This window comes from Ceratotherium simum, chromosome 23, assembly GCF_057802395.1.
Source record: "Ceratotherium simum simum isolate JZ-2026a chromosome 23, ASM5780239v1, whole genome shotgun sequence".
In the NCBI taxonomy this organism is placed as follows: Eukaryota; Metazoa; Chordata; class Mammalia; order Perissodactyla; family Rhinocerotidae; genus Ceratotherium; species Ceratotherium simum.
In genome coordinates, this window is record NC_141922.1 from 35,995,418 (window position 1) to 36,022,965 (window position 27,548).

General features: G+C 39.4%; 1 protein-coding gene across 2 annotated transcripts in view; it reads right to left on the reverse strand.

Moving 5' to 3' along the window:
* Window positions 1-17,771, reverse strand: part of FZD6 (frizzled class receptor 6) — a 30,091-nt gene extending 12,320 nt beyond the window's left edge. The window contains exons 1-2 of one of the 2 annotated variants that reach the window (XM_087447563.1): window positions 17,603-17,771; window positions 16,337-16,421 (exon numbers count right to left, since the gene is read on the reverse strand). In XM_087447563.1, the coding sequence (XP_087303689.1) occupies window positions 16,337-16,411 (75 nt within the window). In that variant the 5' untranslated portion in view covers window positions 16,412-16,421; window positions 17,603-17,771. Of the gene's footprint in view, window positions 1-16,336; window positions 16,669-17,602 lie in introns of both variants that reach the window. The other variant, XM_014788102.2, reaches the window with a different exon arrangement.
* Window positions 17,772-27,548: the final 9,777 nt, after the last annotated feature.

The following is a 27,548-nucleotide window of genomic DNA, read 5'->3' on the forward strand; positions in this document are numbered from 1 at the left end:
CAGAGAGAAATTCCTCCCAATCAGAGGATCAGTCCAAGTGTCCAAACCTGACTAAAAGAGTTTCAGAAAGAAACAACAGGGAAAATGGAGGTTGAAAAGGCTGGCATCATACTTTACAGTTTTACTACTAAAACATTTCTGGGCTAAAACTTCAGTCAATTAACTCTCTTTTACAGAATCTCTCTCACATTCTGCTCTCTTTTCAAACCCCCAATTCCACGCCCCACCCTCCCAGTTCATGATTTTGTTCCTAGTTCACTGAGAAAAGAGAACCAGAAAATAATTTCCTTATCCTCTGACCAAATGTACCAACCTACCTATAGCTTATTCACATTCTCTGCCTTCATTATTTCAGTGGATGAATAGCTTGAACTCCTAATCAACCAAGTCCTCCATTTGTACACTGGATCCCTCTCCAGTTGACTAGTTAAGGACTTTGCTCCTGCAATTGTCTCCTGTTCTTCCAATTAATTTCCCCCCTATGCTACAGTGATTTCCTCATCATACAAACTTACTCTATTACCTCTCACCATAAAAAAAAGAACAGTATCTTTCCTTAACTTTCTCCATCCCCATCCAGCCATTGTTCCATTTTTCTGTTCTCTTTTATAGAAAAACTCCTCAAAATAGTTGTATTTACTCACTTTCTTCAATTCTGCTCTTCCCATTCCTTCCTGAGCCCACTCTCCAATCAGGTTTTGTCCCCATACTCCAGTGAAACTGCTTGTCAGAGTCATCAATAAACTCTACATTGTCAAATCCAATGATTAATTCTGAGTCTTCATCCTACTCAACCCTTAACAATACGTGACACAGTGGATCCTGTCCTCCTCCTGAGACACTTTTTTTAGTTGGCTTCTAGAATATGAATTCTCCTGGATTTCTACCTATCTCACTGGCTGTTCCTTTTCTGATCCTCTTCCATTTTCCAATTCTAAATACTGAAGTGCTCCAGAGTTCAATCCTCAGACCTCTACCTATCTATACTCACGCATCAGGGGAAACTCATCCAGAACCAGGATGTTAAACACCAATGATACACAAAGGATTCTCAAATTTATCTCTGGCCTCCATCTCTCCTATGAACCCTAGACTCGGATGACCATCTGCCTCCTGGACAACTTCTCTAGGCTCGAATTCAACACGTCCAAAACACAACTAAATCCCACCGCACCCTATCTCCCAAACACTCCTTCAGTCTTCCCCATCTCAGTAAGGTGGTGCCACCATTCACCAACTTGCTCAGGCCAAGAATCTAAAGATTGATTCTTTACTCGTCTCTTCCTCTCACCCCTAAACAATCCATCAGCATATTCCGTTGGCTCTCTTTTGAAAATATATTTCAAATCTGACCATTTATCACTATTACTAAGCTACTACATCTAAGCCACTGCATCTTTCACCTAGACTATTGAAATAGCCTACCAAGAGGTCTCACTACTTACCACTCTTGCTAATTTTACAGTCAATTTCCATACCGATCCATACTCCCACAAGGGGGTTCTTTAAAATATAAGTTTGTCCTTGTTCAAAAGACTCCAATAAAATAAATTCCGAAGTCCTTACCAAGGCCTTAAATTTCCTGGCCCCTGGCTACGTCTCCAATTTCATTTCCTACCACTCTTTCTCTTATTCACTCCACTGCCACCAAACTGGCCTTTTGCTCCTCATCATCGCTTGCATATTTCTGCTTCAGAATCTTTGTATTGCTGTTCCCTTCACCTAGAACACTCTTCCTCCAGATAGTCACATGGCTTGTGTTCTCATTCATTTGGGTCTCTGCTCAACCACCACTTCAGAGAGGCATTCCCTGCCTACCCTACTGAAAAAATTATCCTGTCATTCTCTGTTCCATTATTCTGTTTTGTATTTCTTTTTAGTCCTTATCACTATCTGATATTTCATTATATACTAGGTTATTTCTTAATTCCTGCCTTCATCACTAGAATGTAAATTTCAATGAGAGGAAGGGATTTTGTCTATTTTGTTCACTGCTATATCCCCAGTGCCTAGAACAGTGTGTGTGTTTGTGTGTGTGTGTGTGCAGTGATTTCTCTACAAATATTTATTGAGTAAATGAATGAATATCCAGAGCAATGAATGAACAATGACAAGGCATGTTGATAAAAAATTTCAGAGCATCAAGATAAAGAGAAGGTCATAAATGTTTCCAGATAGAAAAAAACAAGTCACACGTAAAGGAATTAAATTCTGAATATTTGATAATATCAGATTCTAGAAGACAAGGAAGAAATAACTCAAATTCTGAAGGAATACTGCTGTTGACCTAGAGTTCTATACCCAACCAAACATTCAAGTGAAGATAATATAATGACCTTTGTGGCCTCATAAAGAATCAAAAATTTTAACTTTCAAGTATTTCTTTTTAGGAAGCAACTAGAGGATGTACTATTCCTGAAACAAACTGAAGAAATATATGAATAAAGCAGGAAAGAAAATTATATGGGACTCAGGAATTAGTTGATCCAATACTGGAGAATGGCAAAAGGAAGCCTCAGTGTGACAGCTATGTATCTGGTCCAGAAAGCAATCACGGCATATTGATAGGAGGACAGACAGTGAAGAAGGAAAGTCTCCAAGGGGACAGGAATGGGGGATTTGAACTGACAGATTATATGATATTTTGAGCATCTGGGAAAATTGCTGCTAGGTGTCTGACAAGTCTGTTGGGACATGTGAAAAAAATTAGCCATAGGTACATAGAAAACAAAGCAAATGGGGGAAAAGTCAATTACTGTATTAACTATGGAGGGTAAGATGTTAAAGAAATTAATGCAATCAAAGTATACTACCTGACTCAGCAGTATACAATACTTAATATTCCTAGTAATGCTAGCACTGACTACTGATTTAAACAAAAACTGTATCAGGAGGTTGGGAGCAGAAGTAAAAGTGGTGGAGTAAGAGAAATGAGTTATCAACTACCATAAGAGGAAAAAAAACAGACACTACCTAAAGTTGTAAACTGATGAATCAATAAATAACAGACAAAGCATATTAGTTAGAGTATGGCCTATGTATCAGAACACCCAAAGGAGTTCACAGTGGCTTCCTTTGGGGAGGAGGACCGCGGTGGATGTGGAAAAGGGTGAGCAGGGACTGTCGATTTTCTGTTAAAAGCCTTTAATATTGAGGGTTTATTTTTTTCAGGTATAACTGACACACAATAAATTGAACACGTATAAAGTGTACACTTTGATGGGCTTTGGAACTATTACTACAACCAAGGTAATAAATATATCCATCACCACCAAAAGTTTCCTCTTGCCCCTTTGTAATCCCTCCCTCCTATCTGCCCTCTAACCACCATCCCCCCAGTAACCTCCCACCTCTGGCAACCACTGATCTGCTTTCTTTCACTAGAGAGTGGTATTTTCTAGAATTTTACTTAAACAGAATCATATAGTATGTACTCTTTTTTGTCTGGCTTCTTTCACTCAGCATCATTATTCTGAGATTCATCCACGTTGTTCTGTGTATCAACAGGGCCTTCTTTTTCATTGCTGAGTAGTATTCCATTGTATGGCTATACTATAGTTTGTTATCCATTCACCTGTTGATGGACAGTTTGAAGTGCCCATGGGACATCTGAGTGTGGATATCTACCAGCAGGCAGTTAAATAGAGCTATGCAGGTGAAAGACTTTATGTTAAAGGTATAGATTTGGAAGTCATCATTATAGAAATGGTAATTGAAATAACTGAATAAAATTACCTAAAGAGAACATGTAGAGTAAGAGAAGATGAAAATTCTGATTCAAGGGGAATGCACTGAACTTACATATTAACATCTCCTTCCTCTCTGAATGCCATTGAAATGAGAAAAAAAGTTTAAAAATAAAAAAACAAAATCTATAGCTACACAAAAAAACAGGGAAAGGTCTCCTCAGTGAACTATAAACTTTGAGAAATGTCTGAAAGATAAAAAGAAGGAATGACGACTTCTACTTTTATCAGCATGACCAACTAAATATCTCCTGCCACAAAACATTCAGATTCTGGATAAACTGCAACAAATTTACTTTAAAATACATTGCTGAACACTGTATAACATAAAACAGCATAAAATATATAAAGTAAAAAGCAACAAAACTACAAGGAGAAATGAACAATTCCATGATCATAATGAGAAATTTCAATGTATATTTCTTAGTAAATGAAAAGCCAAGCAGACAAAAATATTAATAAGTAAATATGAGATGTGATCACAAACTAAAATTAACAAGTCTGATTTAAAGGGCACATACAGAACCCACACCTAACAATTAGAGGACAATAGCCTTGGAGGACATCGGACTGGTGGAGAGTTCACCCTGTCCTGATGGGGCAAAGTGACTGAGCAAAGACAGGGCCACCAGAGTTGGTATACTGTATCTCCCTTAATTGAATGATGCTGAGACCTGACGCTTTGCCATCTAACAGGAGCTTGTTGGCGAGCAAACGGCAGAGTACTGTTCTCAATTTTCTCTCTCCCAAGGAGGAGAATGCCTAGACTGCGTGAGTATCCTCCTCTGGGACTGAGGTGGAAGAAGGGGAGGCATAGGCAACTGGTAGCATTTACTTCTTTGTTTACTGTCTCAAATAAGCCTAGCTCCTAAAATTTCTGAGTTTCTAGTAATCAGATCCTATGGTGGAAAGAATTAAAACACAGTGTTTAATTCTTCTAACTCAGAAGACATTCTGCAACAGCTATGCCAAATTGATGGTCAGCACAAAACAACTGGATTTATAATCCAGGCAAAATGAAAGTAACACTTATTTTTACTATATTAAAACAATTTTCTTACACAGCAAACATGGCAAGTTACATCCCTTGTTTAATTCTTCTAGAGTACCAACATGGGTCAACCCAATAATGTTGCTATTCATGCAGTCTGCAGAGGATGAATCAGATGCTGAAAACTCAAATACCTTCAGAGTGTAGGTTAAGTAAAGGGGTATAAGACTATAGAGAGAGTAGCTGGGTAGCAGCTGCTACTCAACTCCAGCAGACTTTTATTTGGGAATTTGGGCACAAAATTGTCAGATATATGAATTTTTCACAAGAAAACAGAATCTGGATTTTTACGGGAAATCTCCCAAATTTTAAATTTTGGCACTTTAAACTTTTAAAACACTGTGCAGGACAAACAAAACACGTCTTCAGGTCAGATCCAGTACGGGCCACCAACTTTTAAGTTCTGTTGCAGACTGACAGACTTAAAGAATTTTAGACTTGGAAGGGACGTGAGAGGACTCTTAAGTCTATTATTTTCAAAGTGTCAGAGTGTGTGTGTGTGTGTGTGTATATTTTGACAAGGAACACTTTCTTTAAATAAGAGGTTACAAAGAAGCTCGATATATTAAATAAATAAAAGCATAGCTGCTCTGGCTGAAAAGGAAGCCCTCCCTCTGAGATATCTCTCACTGTTCCCTGTCCCTACCAGTGACCTCAAAGCACCTCCAGAGATCACAGTTTGAAAACCACCAGCCTAATCCAAACTCTCAGACGACAAGCAAGAAAACAGAACCCAATTTCTTACCGAAATTGTTATTGAAATCTCCAAATCTAGTCTGAATTAGAATTTAAATGCCTTTATTCCTGATCTAATGATACTTTTACCAATCCAATGGCTACTGATAATAAATCAGAGCTTTGATTTATTCAGCACTTACATAAACTAGGCACTGTGTTTTTTCTTATACCAATTCTTTTTACAACAATCCTATGAGAGAGATGTTCTTAACTCCACCTTGCAGACGAGGAAACTGAGGCTCTAAGAGCACCTTTTATAGAGTCACGTAAGTAGTAAGTGGCAATCAGGATATGAACCTGGGTCCAGATGACTCCAGAGTATGCCCTCTTTAATCCTGACACTATGCTGCCACCCAAATCTCCCTGAAAATCACCTTTCCCAAAACACAAGAGCAAGATGCCAATAAAGATAAAGGAGAAAAAGATACCAAAGGAGGATCGGGAATCTTCTACATGAAACAAAACTCCTTAGTTTGAGAAAATAAATGTTCACAGGACACATAAAGACTATAAAATGTCAAACTATGTTTATCACATTCCAGATGATGCATGTACCTCCTTAAGCAGGTAATTCTGGAACAAAAAATTTTAGAACAAATAATAGCACTTTAAATAATGGGTAGTCAGCTTGTTACTGAACTCATCCCAATTGGTTGAAAACATAAACAGAATGAGCATATTTCCCTAATCCTTTGAAGTAAAAATCTTGGTAGGAATCTTTTATGTTCTCCCACAAAATATCTTGGGTATTACTCTCAGAAACCAAACCTTGAGATGGAAAGTCTACTAACTTGACTCACTGTGACATTTCTCATGTCCTTAATCTTATACTTGGAATTCCATCATATTATTAAACTAGTATTTAGCACAGTGAGTGCTATGTAAACCTGTGAACTGAACGGATTCAAACTTTCTAGTCTCTACAGTCTATTCCCTCTCTTCCCTCTTCGTGACACACCTTCAACTCTCTCAGTAACCTAAGTGCCTTCATGGTCTTGCTCATGAATTTCTCCTTTTAAATTTCATTCTTAAAGGCGGCACAGAAACTCATCCAATAACTAACCACAATATAAAATATCAATAATGCTTTGAGATTCTAGCATCCAATAATAACTAAAATAGTCCTGTTGATTACAGTTTTAACGCTCAGAGAAATAAAAGGTAGGCTCTTTAAGTCCCTGGCAGAAATTGTGTGGCAGTTAGTATTAGCAAGGATGAAGAAAATGAGAGTAATTAAGAAGGCAACTCATATTTCCATTCTGAAAAATAGCCAAAGCCAAACTATGATAAACAGACAACAAGAACCAAAATACATGGAGTATTTTATATTATCCCTTTGCTGGAAATAATGCCAGCAGTGTAATTCTGGTTCTAGCTCTGCCATTAACTGCTGGTGCCATCTTTGGCAGGTAATTTTCTTTGTGTCTCAGAGCATTCATCAGTAAAATGAGAGTGATGAACTACTGGATGATCTCTAAGGACACTTTATGGCTCAAAAAGTTTATGAAGAGGGTAACAAAGACTTAAGTATCAGAGCTGAACATAAATTTCAAAACAACTATAGGAACAACAATGAAATTTTCTCCTTGGTAGGTAATTCTGTCTTGCACTGAGCTCTGGAGTAACCATTTATCATTTCTCTCTCCCCAGCAGTCTTATTTTGGGGAATCCCAAAGTAGGTGGGATGCTACAGAAGCTTAAGAAGGGATGCAGGGATGCAACCTGAGAACAAAAACACAGGAACACAATCTAAGCTTCGCCATTTGGATGCTCTAGGTACTGTAATTCTTGGGGAGAGGGTTGTACAAAACAATAGATATAGTTAGATTATTTGAGGCAACTGCAGTGAGATCAATAATGCCCACAGTGCCAAAATAAGTGTCCAGGGACAATGGTTCAAGAAGAGTCCAATGCCATTGGCATCAGTGACAGACTGATCCTGTAGCATGATCTTAGCTGTGTCCTGGTTCCCTTTGTTCCTCCCAAATCCTGAACCTGGTTCTCCAGCCTCCCCATTGATTCGACAAGCTGTCGAATATCCATCCATTTTCTGCTTCAGTTAGTCAAAGTTTATTTCTATTGTTTGAAACCAAGAAGATCAACTGGAACACCAATTATATAAAGAATGGTTTGTAAGTGACCTCAGTGAATGAGAGGAATTCTAGAACTGCTTTTCTGGCCTAACTGGGGCCAAAAGCAGAGAACATTTTGTCAGCAGAGACAGAAACCTGGCAGCCCCATGGCATACAATAGAAAAACAGCTAATTGCATTATCTTTATAATCACTTAGATTCCAAGAACATCTTAGAATGATGTACCCAGTGAAGGCAAGGCTGAGTGGCTGCTGCCAGAGAAGCAGAAAACAGTGTGAAGAGCATAAAGTATTCAAGGATTATGGGCTGAAGTAAGTGCTTCTAGTGGCACTGTCTGGCTTAGGAAGAGAGTGACAAACTGGCATCCCTGAATTCTTGGGTCGACGTGTGGAGTGGAACACAGGATTAAAAGGACTTCAGGCTTAAGAAGTTGAAAACCAAATGCACAGTTTGATCCTGCAGGTTGCCAAATTATATCAGTTATATTTACTTCACTTTCACATAAGAGATATAGTGATATTGTGATAAGGAAGCAGTGGGACCCTGAGATCTGAAGTGAGGATACATGATAAGGTTCAGAGTACTCACATAGTGCTCTGAACCCAAAATCCTCAAAGTAGACCCTCATCCCTTGTCTGTTGAAGCAGACACTCCTCATCTGAGAGATTTACTTTGTAAGAAGAAAATAAATAGCCTCATACACCATCCCCACCACTCTTCAATGTCTCAACCTATAAGTAGAATTCTACCCCAGGATGCTCCGGGAGGGTCAAGTCAAAAATAAAATCTGAAAAAAATGGATTATACATTACTTGTAAGACACTGTTCATTTATATTCGTTTCTGAGGGTACTGGATTAAGGAGGAAAGAAGACAATTTTAGATGGGGCTAAGATATACTGATATGGGTGCACTGGTTCTAGATTCAATGTGCTAGCCTCAGAAACCAGGCTTTTGGAGGTCAGATGATAAATAGCCTTTTGACAGGGGCTCAGTGGGACCCCAAACCCAACCCACTGTAATTTCCCAAGTCCATGCTTGTATACTTTAAACAGCTGTATTTAGCAATAGCATAATCACCATACTGGCTTCCTGGATAAACATTATTACGGTAGAAGGAACCAAACGAAAACCATTAGAGGTCTCCCTCTGCCATGATAGAAAAATCAAAAGTAATACTGCAGACCAGGGGGCTTTCAGAGATTAGTGACACCATCAAAAAGATATTCAGAGGTAGTAATTCTTAGCACCTGTCCATTTTAACTCTCCAGTACAACTAGATATGTTATTAATAGATTGTCTTAAGCACTCTTAACCAAACGGCTAAGGTGCTTTTCCAGATGTGGTCTCTTTACAGTCTTGTGATCAGTATAGCCTTGGTACCTCATATGCAGCTCTAATTTCTCCAAAAGCAATTTACTTTCCCTCAGCAAGGACAGCAACACATCTTCACCAACTTGCCTTAGAGCAGTGGTTCTCAAAGAGTGGTTCCTGAATCAGCAACAACAGGATCCCCTGGGAACTTGTTAGAAATGTAAATTCTCCATCCCACCTCAGACCTACTGATTCAGGAATTCCGGAGGTGGAGTCAGTGATCTGTGTTTTAACAAGCTTTCAGATGATTATGATGCACACCAAAGTCTGAGAAGCACTACCTTAGAGTAACATCAGCTTTTCGGCTCTGTGCCTCAATTTCATTATCAGAGACTCTAACCATATCACTATTTTACAGGACATCACACTGGCCCATCATATTTAGGACATTAAAGCTGACGAGGCCATAGATATGTGGCAATGAGGAGATCAACCTCACATAAGTAAAACGGACTTCCCACCTTGGTTTTGCTAATAGTTCCTGCTAGAGACTGGACACAACTATGGGACATCTAGAGATAATCAACCCAAGATAGCTCTCCTGAACTGGGTGTTATCTATAATTCACTTACTCATGACTCAGGTGTACCCAAAAGCATTCCATCTTCAAGTGGCCTGAGCAGATCTTAAAGACATGGGAAAGAGGCATAAGCATATTGCTCACACTCTCAGAATGCCTACTTCTGCCATACTACCACCTTTTCCTTGAAACACACCAGCTAGCTCCCCATGCTATAATGACATGATAATGGAAGGAATCTAATACGGGCCTGGGGTTGGTGGCGCTGTAAGATCCTAAAGAGACAGTCTAGGTTAGAATTCTAACAGAGAAGAATCAAAAGAAGAAAGATATTTTGATTTTTTAAAAAATATGTAAAGCTAAGCCTAAGCAGAGTGATCTTGTGGCAGTATCTTGGCTGTGCCTTGCCTCTCTCAGTACTAAAGACACAGGATATTTAAACATTTGTCACTTTTCTGAAGCATGAATCAGAATCCCACTGGTACAGAGAAGTAAGCCACTTCATCAGTGGACAAGGCCAAGTGACTTCTAAGCATCTAATTCTCAGCTCATGATTTACGCTTTCTACTCATCGTGGCATATGCAGTAACTCTCAAGAAGTGATAAAAGCTTCATTTCATCTCTAACTTTAAACGGCACCAAAAAGAAAGCCAACTTCTGGTGATGGTAATGAAAATTGAAAGAAAGTAAAGAAGTCTAAAAAGTGATTGGAAAAAAAAAGTGATGGACCTTAGCTAGACAACCGAATCACTAAAGATCTAAGGCGGTCCTAAATGTGTACACCTCACAGAGCAAATACTGTCAAAGTGGTTACAAGGGTCTTGAGTAAATTCTCTGAGGATGTTAATGAACTACTGTATAATAAAGTGGCGTGCAGTCTGCCACCTATTTTCATGAATGTGACCAATCTCAGGCAAGTCAGCTTCTTTAAAAAATGCAAAGCGGAGTCTGGAGTACAAGAGAAGAATAAAAAGCAGGAATGTGCATTATTTCCATAATGGAAAACTTGTTATTTTTGAAATATTTCTAACAGATAGCATTACAAACTTCAAATGATTTCTCCAAAAGAGCTTTCCTTTGGAAATTAGACAAATATACATAGTAACTGGTTGGCATTAAAAATAATCTGTCCAATGAAGAGTCTATTCATTTTTAATTTAAAACTTCTAACTTGAAAAACTATAATTGTGGGGCAGCTACATAGCCAGGTGCACATTCTAGAAATGTTAATGAATGAATATGTGACAAATGTACAAACTAGGGTAATAAGGCTTCACTATCTACATGCCACATTCTCAAGGAAAGGAAATAATCACAACACAACAGTCTTCACATGGTCTGAAAGAACCACGTCCCTTTGTGAACAGGCTCTCCTGAAGGCATAACTAATAATATCCTAGACAATGGAATATCAACGAATGGTCCTGTAGGAATCTTGTGCCTATCAGCAGAGCCTCCCAGGAGAAATATTGTCCTCTGTTCACATACAGGTCTAACCCTGATTTTGTAGACTCAGAAGCAGAGAAGGTACTTTCTCTACTACTGCAACACAACATGACAAAGGAAGGTAAGCTTGTGGTTTCTACATTTAAAACACAACAGTAGCCATAATACACACAAGTGACTTGGAACACTCTTCAATATGTATTTCATTTTAAATGACTCATTAGCTTACTTTCAGAATAGTTACAGCTACCTTCAGAAAGTCTTCCCTGAAAAATAAAGAGGTTAGTCACACTACATATTTCTTTCCTTGTGTATGGGGTGTAACAGTAGAGAATAAGAAGGAAAGGAAGGGGTCCACTAGACTCTTCTAAAAGTAGAAAAATGAAAATGTTTAAATCACTGCCCAATAGAAATACATCCTTTCTTAAAAGTTTGTTTATACAGTTTTTCTCCATCCCTTTAGATTTTCAATTGAATAGACATTTTAGTAGTGCATATTAACAGGTGAAAAGGAAATGATTTTTTTTGGCTCACTTCCTTTTAGACTGTTCACAAGTGGAACGACCACATGCTATTCCAAACACAATACATGACTTTGCTTTTGTCTAGACCTCAGTGAAGGCAATTCAAAAAGAAAAATACAATATTCCTGTTTCCATTTTCCCTAGATCAGTCTCAGCTCTTTCTGGATGAAATCAGTCTCTCAAGGGACATCAATCTCACAATTTGAGAAACAATGCTCTAGATATGAAACAAAAAGGAACACAATGGAAAACCAGCAGCCATTTGTTTTCCACTTGGGAGAGTTAGACTGTACAACATCCTTTTCATTACAAAGCCAAGTTGCTACTCAGAATTGTAAATTAACTCTTAGTAACACAAATGACTTCAGCTTCAGATAATAAAATAAGAAAAAAACTGAATCCCTTGTTTCAAGCACTCTCTGAAACAAAACGAAAGAACCAGGATATCCCAGTCGAATCCTTTTTGTTTGTGATAAATGTGACTTAAAAAATTTATGTGGAAAATAAATACAATTCATATAAATCATAAAATATAAATAACATATAACTCAGGTAACCTATTAAAAAGAATGAACTAATACAATATTGTATGTCAACTATACTTCAATTAAAAAATAAAAATAGAATGCACAATGTTTATTTGTTACATGCTATACATGTGTAATCCTTAAGAATACTTTCAAGTACTGTAAACCAGGGTTCAGCAAACTACAGCCTGTGGGCCAGTTTTTGTAAATAAATTTTTATCGAAACACATCCACATTCACTTGTTTACGTATCGTCTATGGCTGCTTTTTTTGCTACAATAGCAGAGTTGAATAGCTGTGACAGAGACTGTATGGTTTGCAAAACCAAAAATATTTATTTGGCCCTTTACAGAAAAAGTTTTGCATTCCCTGCTCTAAACCAGTAGGTCTCAAACTTTAACATTCACAAGAAAAACCTGGACAGTTTGTTAAAACACAATTTCCTGGGCTCTATCTTCACAGATCATGATTCAGTAGGTTGGGATGGGGTCCACGAACGTGCATTTCTAACAAGCTCACAAATTGCTGGTCTACGAACTAAACTTTGAGAACCACTGCTATAAACCATCTCATATAATCACAGATCAGCAATAACCACAAATGCTATAAATTCTATAAGACAGGATAGCCATCACACAAAATGAAAACTAAGGCATAAAAGAGGACTGAGAGCTCTTGACTTATATGGAATTAGTGGTAGCTAAGAAAGCACAATTGGTCGCTACAATCATCAGATAATTCTTCAGCTCCTTATCCTAACATTGATTCATAGTGAACACTGGAGATTCAATAGGGACCAGCAGGAAACAAAGGAGGTTGGATTGGAGGTATAAAACCCAACCTAGAAAAGCGATAAAACACTTTTTTATAGTAAAAGCCAAGCTATATGCTGTTATAAGTTAGTACTTGACTGGACTATAAACTCAAGGACTAAAGTACAATGGTTGGAAAAAAATCTGACACATATAGTTTATAATAAAATGGTCCAAACGGAAGATGAATTCCTTCACTCCATATAAATAAATATCAATGGTTAAAAATCAAATTCTTTAAATAAATTCTAACAAACGTGTCAAGCTAATATGGGAAAGAATATAGAGGATATCAACTGATATATTTTATTAGAACTAGGCTCAGGCAGAACAAAAGTGGATGATATGTAAACCACTTAAAAATATTATACTGTCCTGCACTTAAATACCAAAGAAGATAGAGGTGGAAGGTAAAGATTTGGAGGGAAAATTCTATTTGCTGATTTATTAGGACAGGAAATGTTTTCTTCATTTAGCCTCCAGTGAGCATCTACCATGCTCAGAGGCACTATACCAGGCATTAGGGATAGAAACGAATAAACACCATCTCTACTCAACAAGTTGCAATCTGGTGAGACAGCCATGTAAATAACTGCAATACAGCATGATCAGTATAAGAACAGTCGTATATATTAAGTACTATCAGAGTGGAGAGAGTGAGCTGATTAAACATGCTTAGGAGAAAGCTGAAAGAAGTCTTCACTAAGCACCGAGTTACTGTTTTAATTGAGACCTGAAGAAACTGAGCAGATGAAGAAAGGTAGGTGGAGAGTTCAGGAGGCAGTGGATACAACCATGTGCACAGGTACAGAGGGGAGAGAGTAATATGGGTTTGTGTTCTACAAACAGGTCGGTTTGGCTGAAGCAGAGTGTGTAACGTGGGAAGGGATGAAATGGGAAGCTGGACAGGAAGGCAGGGTCCCACATGAAGAATCCTGGGTGCCACACTTTATTCTTCCAGCTTTAGGGAAATGGTGAAGAATTTTAACCCCAAAGTGGACTGAGTGGATTTGCATTTTAATAAAATCACCAGAGGGGAGAGACTGAAGGCTAAAGATTTTATTGTTGATCTAAAAATTCTGATGTGAATTTGTATTCAAGGCACAGATGAGAGGGAGAAAGAGAACAGAGGGATATTATATATTATATACCTATACAGCTGAATGGAGGTCAAAAAATAATCTCCCAGTTTAATTTTTATCGAAATGAAGTTTGCAAAGCAGCAGCAAGGACTTAAATCAACACACCACATTCTGAATCTTAGAATATATTTTCTTTTTTATCCATTAAGGTCAAGGGTAAAAACAACAACAAAAAAACAGTTAAAGATGACATTATGGTCCATGTTGACAGAGAAGACTGTATCAGATTACAGTGCTCAGGCCCTGGATAAATCATAACTTCTCTGGGCTTTAGTTTCTTCACCTGTAAAATGAAGGGTTCAGGGTTCTTAAGCTAGGCTATAAATAGAAGTTTATTTCTATATAACTGGTTTCCTTTGTAATCCTAATCATTTTATTTATTTAAACTTTAAAACATTCTCTTATTCTGAGAAGGGGTCAATGGCATAAAAGAGGTTAAGAAGTTCTGCATGATATTTAGGGTCACTTACAACTCTCAAATTACAGGATTTTGGACACGTCACTGGCTAAGGACAAATAAAGATGGGGCAATAGGAAAAGCACAATACCATAGACCAAAAGATCATATATAGGGATTTAAAGTCTGACTCATGTTGGTATTATTTCGCCTCTCCATTTCCCTTTCTTCTTTTGTAGACTTAGGTTAATGCTGGTATTAAATGACTATTTGATGGCTCTCTTCTTTTATATCCTTAAACCTACTGAAGTATGATTTATAGAAGAAAACTTAACAGTAAAGGCTATGAGAAAGTTCAGTGTATAAGGAAGATTATATAATGAAAAGATTGGTAATGTTAGCAATCAAATAAAGGAGGTAAGAACAAAAAGGCCTTCTTGATAATGTCGACACAAAATTACCTGGGAAAAAAAGCTAGGTAATTAAAAAATAACTTTTTTTTTTTGTCAGAAACAATTGGTTTTAAAAAGACGTGTGGAACAAAAACTGGTTCTCATCATCTTACAATTATAGGATTGAATAGCAGGGATGCATCCCTCCCCTGTCTTTATAATGGAACTCTATGATAATGAACTCTAAATGATCTGAATTTATAAGGTCATGTTAGCATTCAAACTTAAAATGTATGTACCTACTATACAGAAAGGAAACCAGATTAAAAAAAAAAACATTTTTAAGAACTCTGTAAGATATGAGTTATAAAACATATATTAGAGAAACATATATCAGAGAAAACGTGAATGAATGATATAATTATTCCTTGAAGGCATTCTCAGGACATACTTTATTTTAATCAGATTAAACCATCAAAATGGTTCTGATTAATCAATGAAATCCTCACTGCATCATCTGCTCAGTGTTCAAAATAACATCTTGCACTGGTTTAAAAAATCCACTGCAAGATTACAATAATATAATTTGTAATATCCTTTTAAACTACATCTACTTAGTATTTAAAAACCCTCCTATTTTAGACATGAGTCTACAATAAGGTAGTTGGACAACTATTCAACTAAACAACAGTGGAAGACTTTTGAAGCTGCAAAATCAAATTGAGTCAGTTTTTAAAGTAGTGTCTATATTAAAATTATAGGGTTTCATCTCTTAGGAACAATCTGAGAGAAAAAAGCCTTTACCATCCTGGGACAGCTTTTCTAGAGAAAAACCACAAAAACATTTGTCTTCTTTCCTTCATGAGGCTTATCAACCTAAGAGATCTGCACAGGAGGGCAGGTTCCTGTCTCTACAGGTAACTTTCTTCTCACACCTCCCCAGCAATCTGCATATCTCTAAACCAGAGGCAAGTCACTGAGGCACCTAAGGCAATCTTTAGCATCACTCTGCTTCTCCTCTGACATGTGGTTTCTTTTAACAAGTATCTTACAAACAATACTTAAATGTTATGCTTTTAAAAGAGTCACTTTGTAGCAAAACACTATCTACAGCCCCCAAATCTTCCAATAATTGATTTGCTTCAGAAAACTGTGCCAAGTGAACATTACAATTACTTATGAAAATATATGTAGTCCAGACACTTTTAGTCAAGGCAATATAGATTATATGTTCAGTTAATTAGGAAAAATTCAGAATTCACATTATTAGAGGAACTACCATAATTGATTCAGGAAGGCAAAATATTTGCCAGGTGCAAGATATTCGAAATCATTCATAACTATATTTCATATAAAACAAACCCTATTTTAAGCAAACCCATTAAACAGGGCCAGAAACGTACACAAAACAAAACTTCGTAGGGGGATTTAATTTTCAAAAGGATTTATCCAAAATACGGCTTGTACACAACTCAAACAATCCCTTATGTGTTTTTTATTAAAAAGTCACATTTATACTTTATTCCAGAACAGAACATCAACTATTTTTCTGTAAAGGTATGAAGAACTACTCACCTCCATTTCCACAGCAGCAGTACTCTGGTCATAGTGACCCATCAGATTCGGGAAAAATGTCATGTTGTAGGCCATTTTCACACATCTGGGAACAGTAATGGGTTCACAGGTGAAAAGACTGTGCCCTCTTATGAGGGGCAGAAAAATACATGTCCACAAGAATGGAAACATTTCCATTTTCTTCAAATTCCTGATTTTACCACATGGCTTGGATTAATCGCATTTTTCTTTCTCAGACTTCCACCCAATGACAAAATGTTCAAATTCCTCATTTCATCATTTTACAATTTTGAAGGAAGTTCTCTTCCTGAATATGAGTTCTGGGTCAATTACTGTAAAAACAACCAAGAGGGTGTATCAGTAACACCTGTCATAAACTCAAATGCGGACATCCAAGTGGAGTTACGATTTTCACCCTAGGTAACTAACGCTGGAAAAACGACGGAAAATTCCGTCCTGTCGAGATACTTTTCCACCTGCCTTGGCACAGAATATATCATTTGCTGAGGAAGTCTCATCTCTAGGGAACCGATGATCGAAGCTCTGTGCTCTATGCAACACGGTAAAAAGAGGGCATTGGATTGAGTGAGATGGAGAAAAAAGTAATGCTGGGGATCGAGAATAAGTTAAAAAGGATGAATAGAATCATAAACTCTAAGGGCCCCTGTTGGATATCTTATTACGCACAGGAAAACTGCGTCCCAGGGAAATTCCTTAAGACCTAAGGAGTTCTTACATTCTTTAAAGACTCTAAAGAGCCCGTTTTTGTGGCGGTCTACTGGGGATATACTTTTCTGTTTTTCAAAAGGCCAACTAGGGGGAAGCTTCTAGGATTCTTCCTGCGGAGGAGCGAAACTAGTTTTCATGGGCTGGGGGGAGCAGTGATCTCTCTGAAAGGGACAACGAGCACGTCTGTCCCGGGAGGACGACGGAGTGCCTGTGGGAGGGAGGCTGTGGGCCCTGAGTCACGAATAAGCGCACCCCCGCCCCTCCACACACCGGTGCCCAGGTTTCCAGCGCCGGGCACCTGCCCCAGGCCTAGAGCCCGGCAGCAGCGCCCCTGCCCGCTCGGCGCCGCGGGGACCCGCCTCGCCTTGCAGGAGCTGGCCCCAACTTCCGTAAACTTTGGGCGCTGCGGACTGTCCCGCCGCCGCCATCCCCGCACCTGCGGCCCCGAGCGCGCGCCCGCAGCCCGCCCCGCACCCCTCGAGGCCCCCGCTCGCCCCGGGACCCGCCGGCCGCCCAGTCGTGGCCGAAGAGCCTCACCTCGGGCGGTGGTCACAGGCAGCTCTCCCTCCCGTCCCCGTGCAGCCCACCGGCCCCCAGCGACCTGAGACGGCTCCGGGGAGTGTCCGGGACTCCGGCCGCCTCGGGAGCCGCACGGGGAGCGAGAGCTGAGCGATCCCGCGAGACTCCGCCGCCAGGTCGGGCGGGCAGGTCCGGGCTCGAGGCGGCGGCGGGCCTGGCCCTCTGCCCGCGCCCCGCCCGCGCCGCGCCCGCCCGCCCCGGCTCGGGGCTGACCCGGGCGGGGCCGGGTGAACGGTGTTGGGTGCCGGGGTCCGGCTGTGGGGCCGGGAAGTCCCCTCCACCTTGCCGTCTGTTATGGAGCTTGAAGCACAGGGCTGGGCCCTATCTCGTTGTCCCCTCCGGAGGGGTGCAGCCTAGAAGGACTTTTTGAAGCTCTGGCGACTCCCCTCAATGCAGCTTCCTTTAAAAGAACCCACTTCATTTCGGATTTCAGGAGCCAAGAATTCTTAAACGGGGCCAATTTGCTCTGTCAATTGCCCAAGTGACCTTACTTGAAAAATGAGTAACTTCCTGGATAACTGTTCCAAAAAAACCGCTTTTATTAATTCGGGGAGTCTGGCCACCAACTTGAGGCACAGGCGGCAATGGGATTCCAGCCCTGGAAGGTCCTATAGTTTTATTGATGCGAAACTGCAATAGAAAGTTAAACTGCCTTAGAAGTCAACCTAGATTTTAGTACCAACTCTGCTACACATCATTTCATGTGCTCAGCCTATTATTCATCCTTCCTTCCCTCCTAACGCCTGACAGCCACGACCTTTTTACTGTCCCCATAGTTTTGCCTTTTCCAGAATGTCATATAGTTGGAATCACATAGTTGGTAGCCTTTTCAGATTGCCCTCTTTCACTTGGTAATAGTCCTCCACATCTTCTCATGGCTTGATAGCTCATTTCTTTTTAGTGCTGAATAATATTCCATTGTCTGGATGTACCATAATTTGTTCATCCATTCATCTACTGCAGGATATCTTGGTTGATTCTAAGTTTTGGCAATTATGAATAAAACTGCTATAAACATTTGTGCAGGTTTTTGGGTGGACTTAAGTTTTCAACTCCTCTGGCTGAATACCAAGGACTTTGATTGCTGGATCATATGGTATGAGTATGTTCAGTTTTATAAGAAACTGCCAAAACTGTCTTCCAAAGTGGCTGTACCATTTTCATTCCCACCAGCAATGTTTGAGCGTTCCTGTTGCTCCACATCCTCACCAGCATTTGGTGTTGTCAGTGTTCTGGATTTTGGCCATTCTAATAGGTGTGTAGTGGTGTCTCATTGTTGTTTTAATTTGCATTTCCCTGATGACATATGATGTGAGCATCTTCTCATGTGCTTATTTGCATCTGTATATCTTCTTTGATGAGGTGTCTGTTAAGATCTTTGGCCTATTTTTTAATCAGGTTATTTGTTTTCTTGTGGTTGAATTTTAAGTGTTCCTTTGCATGTTTTGGATAACAATCCTTTATCAGATATATGTCTTTTCCAAATATTTTCTCCCAGTCTGTGGCTTATCTTCTAATTCTCTTGACATTGTCTTTTGCAGCAGAAGTCTTTAATTTTAATGAGGTCTAGGTTATCAGTTATATTTTTTCATGGATTATACCTTTGGTGTTGTATCTAAAAAGTCATCACCAACCCCAAGGACTTCTAGATTTTTTCCTGTTATCTTCTAGGAGTTTTATAGTTTTGTGTTTTACATTTAGGTCTATGATCCATTTTAAATTAATTTTTGTGAAGGGTGTAAAGTGTGTGTCCAGATTCATTTTTTTGCATGTGGATGTCCAGTTGTTTGAGCACCATTTGTTGAAAAGACGATCTTCTCTCCATTGTATTGCCTTTGCTCCTTTGTCAAAGATGAGTTGCCTATATTTATTTGGGTCTATTTCTGGGCTGTCTATTATGTTCCGTTGATCTATTTGTCTATTCTTTTGCCAACACCACATTGTTTTGATTACTGTAGCTTAATAGTGAGTCTTTAAGTCGGATAGTGTCAGTGCCCAACTTAGTTCCTCTTCAATGTTGTATTGGCTCTTCTGGGGATTTTGTCAATATCTACAAAATAACTTGCTGTGATTTTGATTGGGATTGCATTGAATCTATAGATCAAGTTGGGAAGCACTGACATCTTGACAATATTGAGTCTTTCTATCCATGAGCATCGAATATCTCTCCATTTATTTAGTTATTCTTTGATTTCGCTCATTGGAGTTTTGTGGTTTTCCTCATACAGATCTTGTATATATTTTGTTAGATTTATACATATTTCATTTTGTGGGATGCTAATGTAAATAGTATTGTGTTTTTAATTTTAACTTCCACTTGTTCATTTCTGATATATAGGAAAGCGACTGACTTTTTATGTTAACCTTGTAGCTTACAACCTTGCTATAATCACTTGTTAGTTCCAGGAGTTTTTTTAGTTGGTTCTTTCAGATTTTCTACCTAGACAATCATGTCATCTATGAACAAAAACAATTTTATTTCTTCCTTCCCAATCTGTATACCTTTTACTTCCTCTTCTTGTCTTCTTTTCTTAGCTAGGACTCCCAGTGTGATGTTGAAAAGGAATGGTGAGAAGGGACATCCTTGCCTTGTTCCTGATCTTAGCAGGAAAACTTTTAGTTTCTCACCATTAATATGATGTTAGCTGTAGGGTTTTTGTGGATGTTCTTTAGCAAATTGAGGCACTTCCCCTCTATTCCTAGTTTGCTGAGAGTTTTTATCATGAATGGGTGTTGGATTTCATCAAATGCTTTTTCTGCTCTGATAAAACCATAATAAGTTAGGCTCTGGTAAAATAATTTCTCCAGAGGGCAGGCCTTGTTAAGTAGAACAGAATGCTCTGGCGTTATTTCAAAATGCTTCCTTTTCCCCTCCCCCTGCCAGAAACATGAGGGGATTTTTCTCTGATATTCACTGTAAGAACCAGGTAGAGCTTCAGGAAGTAAAACTCACAGAAGGGTAGCGACACCACCACTCCCCGCCCCCTCCCCGCCTCGCCCCAGGACACTGGTTCTCCGTGGAGTTTTTAACTTTCAGACTTGTCCACACTGAGCCTTCAGCAATTCCTCAATTACAGTTCAGTTTTTCCTACCCTCTCCTGGTTCCCCCGGAGGTTTCTGCTGTGGTCAATTGTGCTTCTCTGTATCTGTCTGTCTGTTTCTCCAATGGAGACCTGTGACCTCAATTCTCTGATGGATCTAAGAAGAGTTGTTGATTTTCAGTTTGTTCAGCTTTTTATTTGTTAGGACAGAGTGACAACTTTTAAGCTCTTTACATGTAAGACCAGAAACTCCAATTTCTCATTTTTTAAATAAATATTGCATTAAGAATTTTTTTGACAATTCCAGTTGCTACTGCCTTAGCTGAGCAAAGTTTCTCCAAGTTAAAATGAAGTTTAAAAATTCCAAGAGCTACAGGGGCCAGCCCGGGGGTGTAGTGGTTAAGTTCTTCAGCTCCGCTTCGGCGGCCCTGGGTTCGCAGGTTCGGATCCCGGGTGTGGACCTACGCACCGCTAGTTAAGCCATGCTGTGGTGGCATCGCGCGTACAAAAAACGAAAAATGGAGGAAGATGGGCACAGATGTTAGTTCAGGGCCAATCTTCCTCATCAAAAAAATAAGTAAATAAAATTCCAAGAGCTACAATAATTCAGGAATGTTATGTAACTTGGCATTATTGTTAATAGAACACTGATTATATGAAAATCTTGACTATGACAACATAATTAAGTGATTTTGCCAAAACAAAGGGAAGAAAATAAATTTTATGGAGTAATTATATAATTTATATATTGTGTAAGTTTTTATTGCTTATCCAAACCTTTCCAGCTGTCACCAGACTATTCAGACACACACAATAATAAAGTTATTCATCTTTGATAGTTTGCCCATACTCATTAAAATATAGCTTTACACAGTTAAAGAAATTTTATCTTGAGATAAAGGTAGGAGGACAGACATATTTTATTTAACAGTTTGTTTAGTTTGATTTATGACTTTTAACTATGTAGACATATAGTATGGTGTCTTCCTTTGTACTCTTCTTGCCTGGGTCCTGCACATATAAGGGGGGTAACCTGCTTGTGACCACTGACCTGATGCCTAGGCAGTGGGGGCTTGAGGAGCAAACAGCAGTGAGGAGACTTCAGCTGGAGCAGGCTGGGCTGAGCAGAGACACAGAAGAGAATGCAAGGAAAGAGAGGAACTTGGGCTGCATGGCTCTTCCTGCCTGAAGTTCTCTCCCAAACTCTTCTTTGCCTAGACCTTGAAAGCTCTACCTATCGCTCTAGTCCCTCCAAGTGACATGTATGAATTTGATGGCTTATTGACTTTATTTAGGGGAGTCTATGAACACAATACAGAGGATAGCCTTTATTTAAAAACTAACTTTCACTTGAAGTACATTAACTGTCGCTCCCTGCTCTAAAAGCTAATTGCTGCAGTGTTTGTAACATGGCGATTAACCTTTCACTGTGGTTGTATCCATTATGGTTGGCTAGAAATAATACACCTTCTAATTACTACCTCCAGTATTACTGGAAAATAAAAATTTCAGTGCAGTAGTAACATGACACTGCAGGAAAGAGCCACATATTTTAATGACAGTTTAATGTATAAGATTGTCTCCTTGGAGCTCTGGTATTGTCATTTGCAAATAAAGAGATTCATAATGCTAAAGAAAAACAGCTTCAGCTCTGCTAATGCTCTGAGTTACATTTTGTGTCTGTGAGTTTACCCTACTTGGTTTTGTGTTTAGTGGCTTTAATACCTATCATCTGGTCATCTTTAATATTTAATATTTTGTCCTTTTTTCCAGCAAAGCAGCCATTAAGTCAAATATTAGAACTAGTGTTTTCCCTAAAGCTTTTTAGCATCTAGAAAAGGGCTTCTTGCCTCAAATTTACTGATTTAGATAATAACTAAATTAATTTCCTTTGATATGCAAAACCAACTTTACACCTCATTGTGCATGATGGGCTGCTAATGACTATGTGATTTTAAAAATTGCTTTAGGGGCCAGCCTGGTGGTGTAGCGGTTGAGTTTGCTCGCTCTGTTTAGGCAGCCCGGGGTTTCGCTGGTTGGATCCGATGAACCGCTTGTTAAGCCGTGCTGTGGTGGCGTCCCATATAAAGTAGAGGAAGATGGGCATGGATGTTAGCCCAGGGCCAATCTTCCTCAGCAAAAAGAGGAGGATTGGCAACGGATGTTAGCTCAGGGCTAATCTTCCTCACAAAAAAACCCCACAATTGGCAGGTCTAGGCTTCAGTTGGGTGAGACCAGAATATGGTGGGAGGGACAGAGATGAAAAGGAGAGATAGAAAGATACATTTTGAGGAGGTATAAGAAACTGTTAATGTTAGGTCCCTTGTGGCCGATTGGATTAAGTAGAGTCTAAGGCAAAGGCTGATGTGCAAAGGGGACTCTTATCGAGTGAGTATTACTTTTATAAAAACATTTTGAAGGAAAACCTCACAATGTAGTGTATATACAACAGAAAAGGACAAAAATGAAATTAAAACACAATGCTAGAAACAACAATGTGATACCACCATACACCTGTTGGAAAAGCCAAAATCCAGAACGCTGACAATACCAATGCTGACAAGGATGTGGAGTAACAGGAACTCTCATTCAGCGCTGGTGGGAATGCAAGATGGTACTGCCACTTTGGAAGACAGTGTGGCAGGTTCTTACAAAACTAAACATACTCTTGCCATACTACCATCCAATCCAGCAATCACACTCCTTGGTATTTATCCAAATGAGTTGAAAATGTATATCCATGCAAAAACCCACACACTGAAGTTTATAGCAACTCTATTCATAATTGCCAAAACTTGGAAGCAACCAAGATGTCCTTCAGTAGGTGTTATGGACTGAATGTTTGTGTCCCCACCCCCCAAATTAATATGTTGAAGCCCTAACCACCAATGTGATGGTATTAGGTGGTGGGGGTCTTTGGGGGGTAATTAGGTTTAGATGAGGTCATGAGGATGGAGCCCCCATTTTGGGATTAGTGTCATTATAAAAAGAAGGACACCAGAGCTTTATTTTTATCTGCCATGTGAGGGTACAGCAAGAAGGTTGCCATCTGAAAGCCAGGGAGAGGACCCTCACAAAAAACCAAATCTGCCGGCACCTTGATTTTAGACTTCTCAGCCTCCAGAACTGCGAGGAATGAATGTTTGTTGTTTGAGCCACCCAGCCTATGGTATTTTGTTATAGCAGCCCAAGCTGACTGAGACAGTAAGTGAATGAATAAATAAATTGTGGTAAATCCATACAGTGGAATATTATTCAGCACTAGAAAGAAATGAGTTATCAAGTCATGAAAAGACATGGAGGAAATTTAAATGCATATTACTAAGTGAAAGAAGCCAATCTAAAAAGGCTACACACTATGTAGTATGATTCCAGCTATATGACACTTGTGAAAAGGCAAAACTATGGAGATGATAAAAAAGATCGGTGGTTGCCACCAGTGGGTGGTGGAGGAGGGGTGAATGGGCAGAACACAGAGAATTTTTAGGGCAGAGAAACTATTACATATAATACTATAGTGGTGGATATATATTATTACATATCTATCAAAATCCATAGAATATACAACACCAAGAGTGAACCCTAATGTAAAGTATGAACTGTGGGTGATAATGATGTGTCAATGTAGGTTCATCAGTTGTAACAAATGTACCACTCTGATGGGGGATATTGATAGTGGGGGATGCTGTGTATCTGTCAGGGAAGAGGGTAAGTGGGAACTCTGTACTTCCCACTCAATTTTGCTGTGAACCTAAAACTGCTCTGAAATATCAAGTCCATTAAAAAAAAAAAAGAAGAAGAAAGAAAGAAAAAGAAAGGGTTCCATGAAAACTTCTAAGAACAAGACTGGCATCTTACTTTTGAGAGCCTGATGGTTAATTTAAAGAGCTGGGAGAAGTTAGGGGTCCGTATCAGGGCCTTAAAAAGCTATAGGAAAGAAGGAGTTGAGATTACAGGAATGCTCTAGAATAATTAGACAAATGGGTGAGATAAAAGGAAGGTCTGTAAGTAGACACACAGGTGTTTACACTACTATTCCTAGAAGCAGTGGTCAAATCCCTAGAATAGAATGGGGCTGGGGGTAATAGGGGATGCCCACTGTCCCACATTAACTGTGTGTGTGTCGGTGGGGGGAGGTGGAGAGTGCTGCGTCAGGGCCTCAAGAGGTGTCAGAAAAACCCCCACATACAATGGAAGGGAAATGAGTGATACTGCCTGCTCTAATGGAGAAATTAGATAAGGCAGAGGAAATTTCTAGAAAAGTGTCTATGTCTTGGTCATGTTTCATCCAGTTTGGCAATTGGAGTCCCCACTTAAGAGATTTTACAGCAGAGAGCTATACACTACCAGACTGGAGAAAATGTTGGAATGGATACATTCCTTGGCTTTTTTCCTGTTGGACTGGTTTAACGATGGTTCAAGTGTTGGCAGTCCATTGTATTCAACAAGAAAAACAGTGACTTGAGACATTTTGCAACTATCGTGAGCTGCAGGGCGGAAAAAACGACAGATCTTGTACATTAGGTATGATTATTAGATCTGCTTTTATAATTTTATTTAGCATAAGATTCCCTGCTTAAGCCTTTTGCCTTAGGCCATCTCATATATTTTTCTAGACCTAATTTATGCACATTTCTATTTCTGGGTAGGATGGAAACTCTCATATGGGAAAATTGATTCTCTTTTGGACAAGGAGTGTTTTTTTTTTTTTTATTGCTCCCATGCTTTTGGTAATGAATCTTTTTAAACATTTCTCCTTTTTTTTTTTTTTATAATTTTATTTATTTTTTTTTTTCCCCCAAAGCCCCAGTAGATAGCTGTATGTCATAGTTGCACATCCTTCTAGTTGCTGTATGTGGGACGCGGCCTCAGCATGGCCGGAGAAGCAGTGAGTCGGTGCGCGCCCGGGATCCGAACCCGGGTCGCCAGCAGCGGAGCGCGCGCACCTAACCACTAAGCCACGGGGCCGGCCCTAAACATTTCTCCTGATCATAGTTCTAAACTTCAAGTATAATAAGTGAAGTTCCTTAGAAACAGGAGCTAAGAGAAACAACTTTGAGGTGGGCAAAGCATGGAAAATAAATGAGGTATTTGATGACATCCCAGGCTCTGTAAAAAGAGCCTAGCGAAGGGCACTGGAGGAATACTTACAGCTACTAGGTTTTGTGAAGATAAGCATAGTCCCTGAAGACTATCTTCCCTTTACATCGGCTAGCAAGAGGCAGTGTAATGTGGCTAACGGCAAGGGCTGTAGGTTTAGATTTCCTGGGTTCAAAACCTGGGCTGGACATTTACTAACTCTGTACCTTAGATCAATTCCTTTGGTTCTCTGCCATGGTTTCTATCTGTTAAATCAGTTCAATAATAGTAATACATTCTCACTGAGGCTTAAGAATTAATTTACATAAAGCATTAAAGCTGTTGCCTGGCAAGTTGTAAGATGCCCAGTTAATGCTGCCTACTAAGTCCATTGAGGAAAGTCCCCGGAAGCCTTCTGGAATACAGACAGATGATGGTGGCATGACCTATTCTGACTGGGATGTCAGGCGTTCCCTATCTCTTCCCTTCATCTCAGGAGGTGCATTTGAGAATCACACAGCAACCATTTACTATTGCCCAGGAATTTACAAGTTAACTGGGTGGTTCTTCTGGTCTCAGGTAAGCTCTCTCATGCATCTGTGGTCAGCTCCAGGTCAGCTAGGTGGCTCTGCTTCTAGAGGTTGAATGGCTATTGGCTGTGGCACTTCTCTGTATACTCTGGCATTCTCCAGCAGGCTAGTCTAGCTAGGGTTTGTTCACATGGGTCTTAGGGTTTCTAGAAGGAGAGTGAAGCTATGTAAAGCTTTTTGAGGCCTAGACTCAGAACTGGCATAATATTGCTTCTGTTGCATTGTCTTGGGTAAAATGAGTCACAAGTCTAGCCCAGATTCAAGGAATCTCTCTCAATGGCAGGAGCTTCAAAGTCATCTTGTAAAGGAGAATGGATAGAGAGAAGGGAATAACTGCAGCCATTTTTGCAAACAATCTTCTACACCACCCAATTTAATAATTTCTTCTACAGCATTTCCGGCAGGTGGTCATGTAGTTGGAACACCTTCAAAGATGGGCGGGTCACTGCTTTACGAGGCAGCTCTCATTGTTGGAATGTTCTTCATTATGCCTCTATAGAGACACTGACTCTCTTAGAATCTTTGAATCATAGAATTGAAGGTCATCTAGGCAATGAACTTTTTGCAGCCGGGTTCCTGTACAGGAAGCCAGAGGAAGTCTGCAATTTCCACTGATTTGTCCCGGTTTTACCTTTTGGAGCTAAGCAAAACATTATGTATTTATTACTAATTTGTTTTTAAGAGCTTCTTATCAAGGCCTACTTGGACAATACATAACAGATACATACTCCATTCCAGTTCCCATTCATTCATTTTTTTCATTCATTTATTCATGCATTCAGTATCTATTAAGCAGATTCCATGGGCCAGGCACTCGTCTTAGATGAGGGAGAGCATGGTGTTTCAAGTCACTTAGATTTAACTCTAAGTCTCATTCTACCACTTGCCAACTGTGCCACTTGGGAAAGTTATTTAATTTCCCTAATTCTCAGTGCCCTCATGTGAAAAGTGGGTATAACTATTCCTACCTCATAGGGTGGTTGTGATAATTAAATGAAATAACAAATATAAAGTGCCTGGCTTTTAGTAGGCACTCAGTTAATGGTAGCTATCACTATTATTATTAATATTACTAAGAGATGATTCCTGATCTAGATATGTTTCCTGGGATCTCACTATCCCCGGGGGCCTCAAATTACTCTCCATGTCTTGACAATGCTTCCTTGTTTAGAATGAGTAATATTATACATAGAC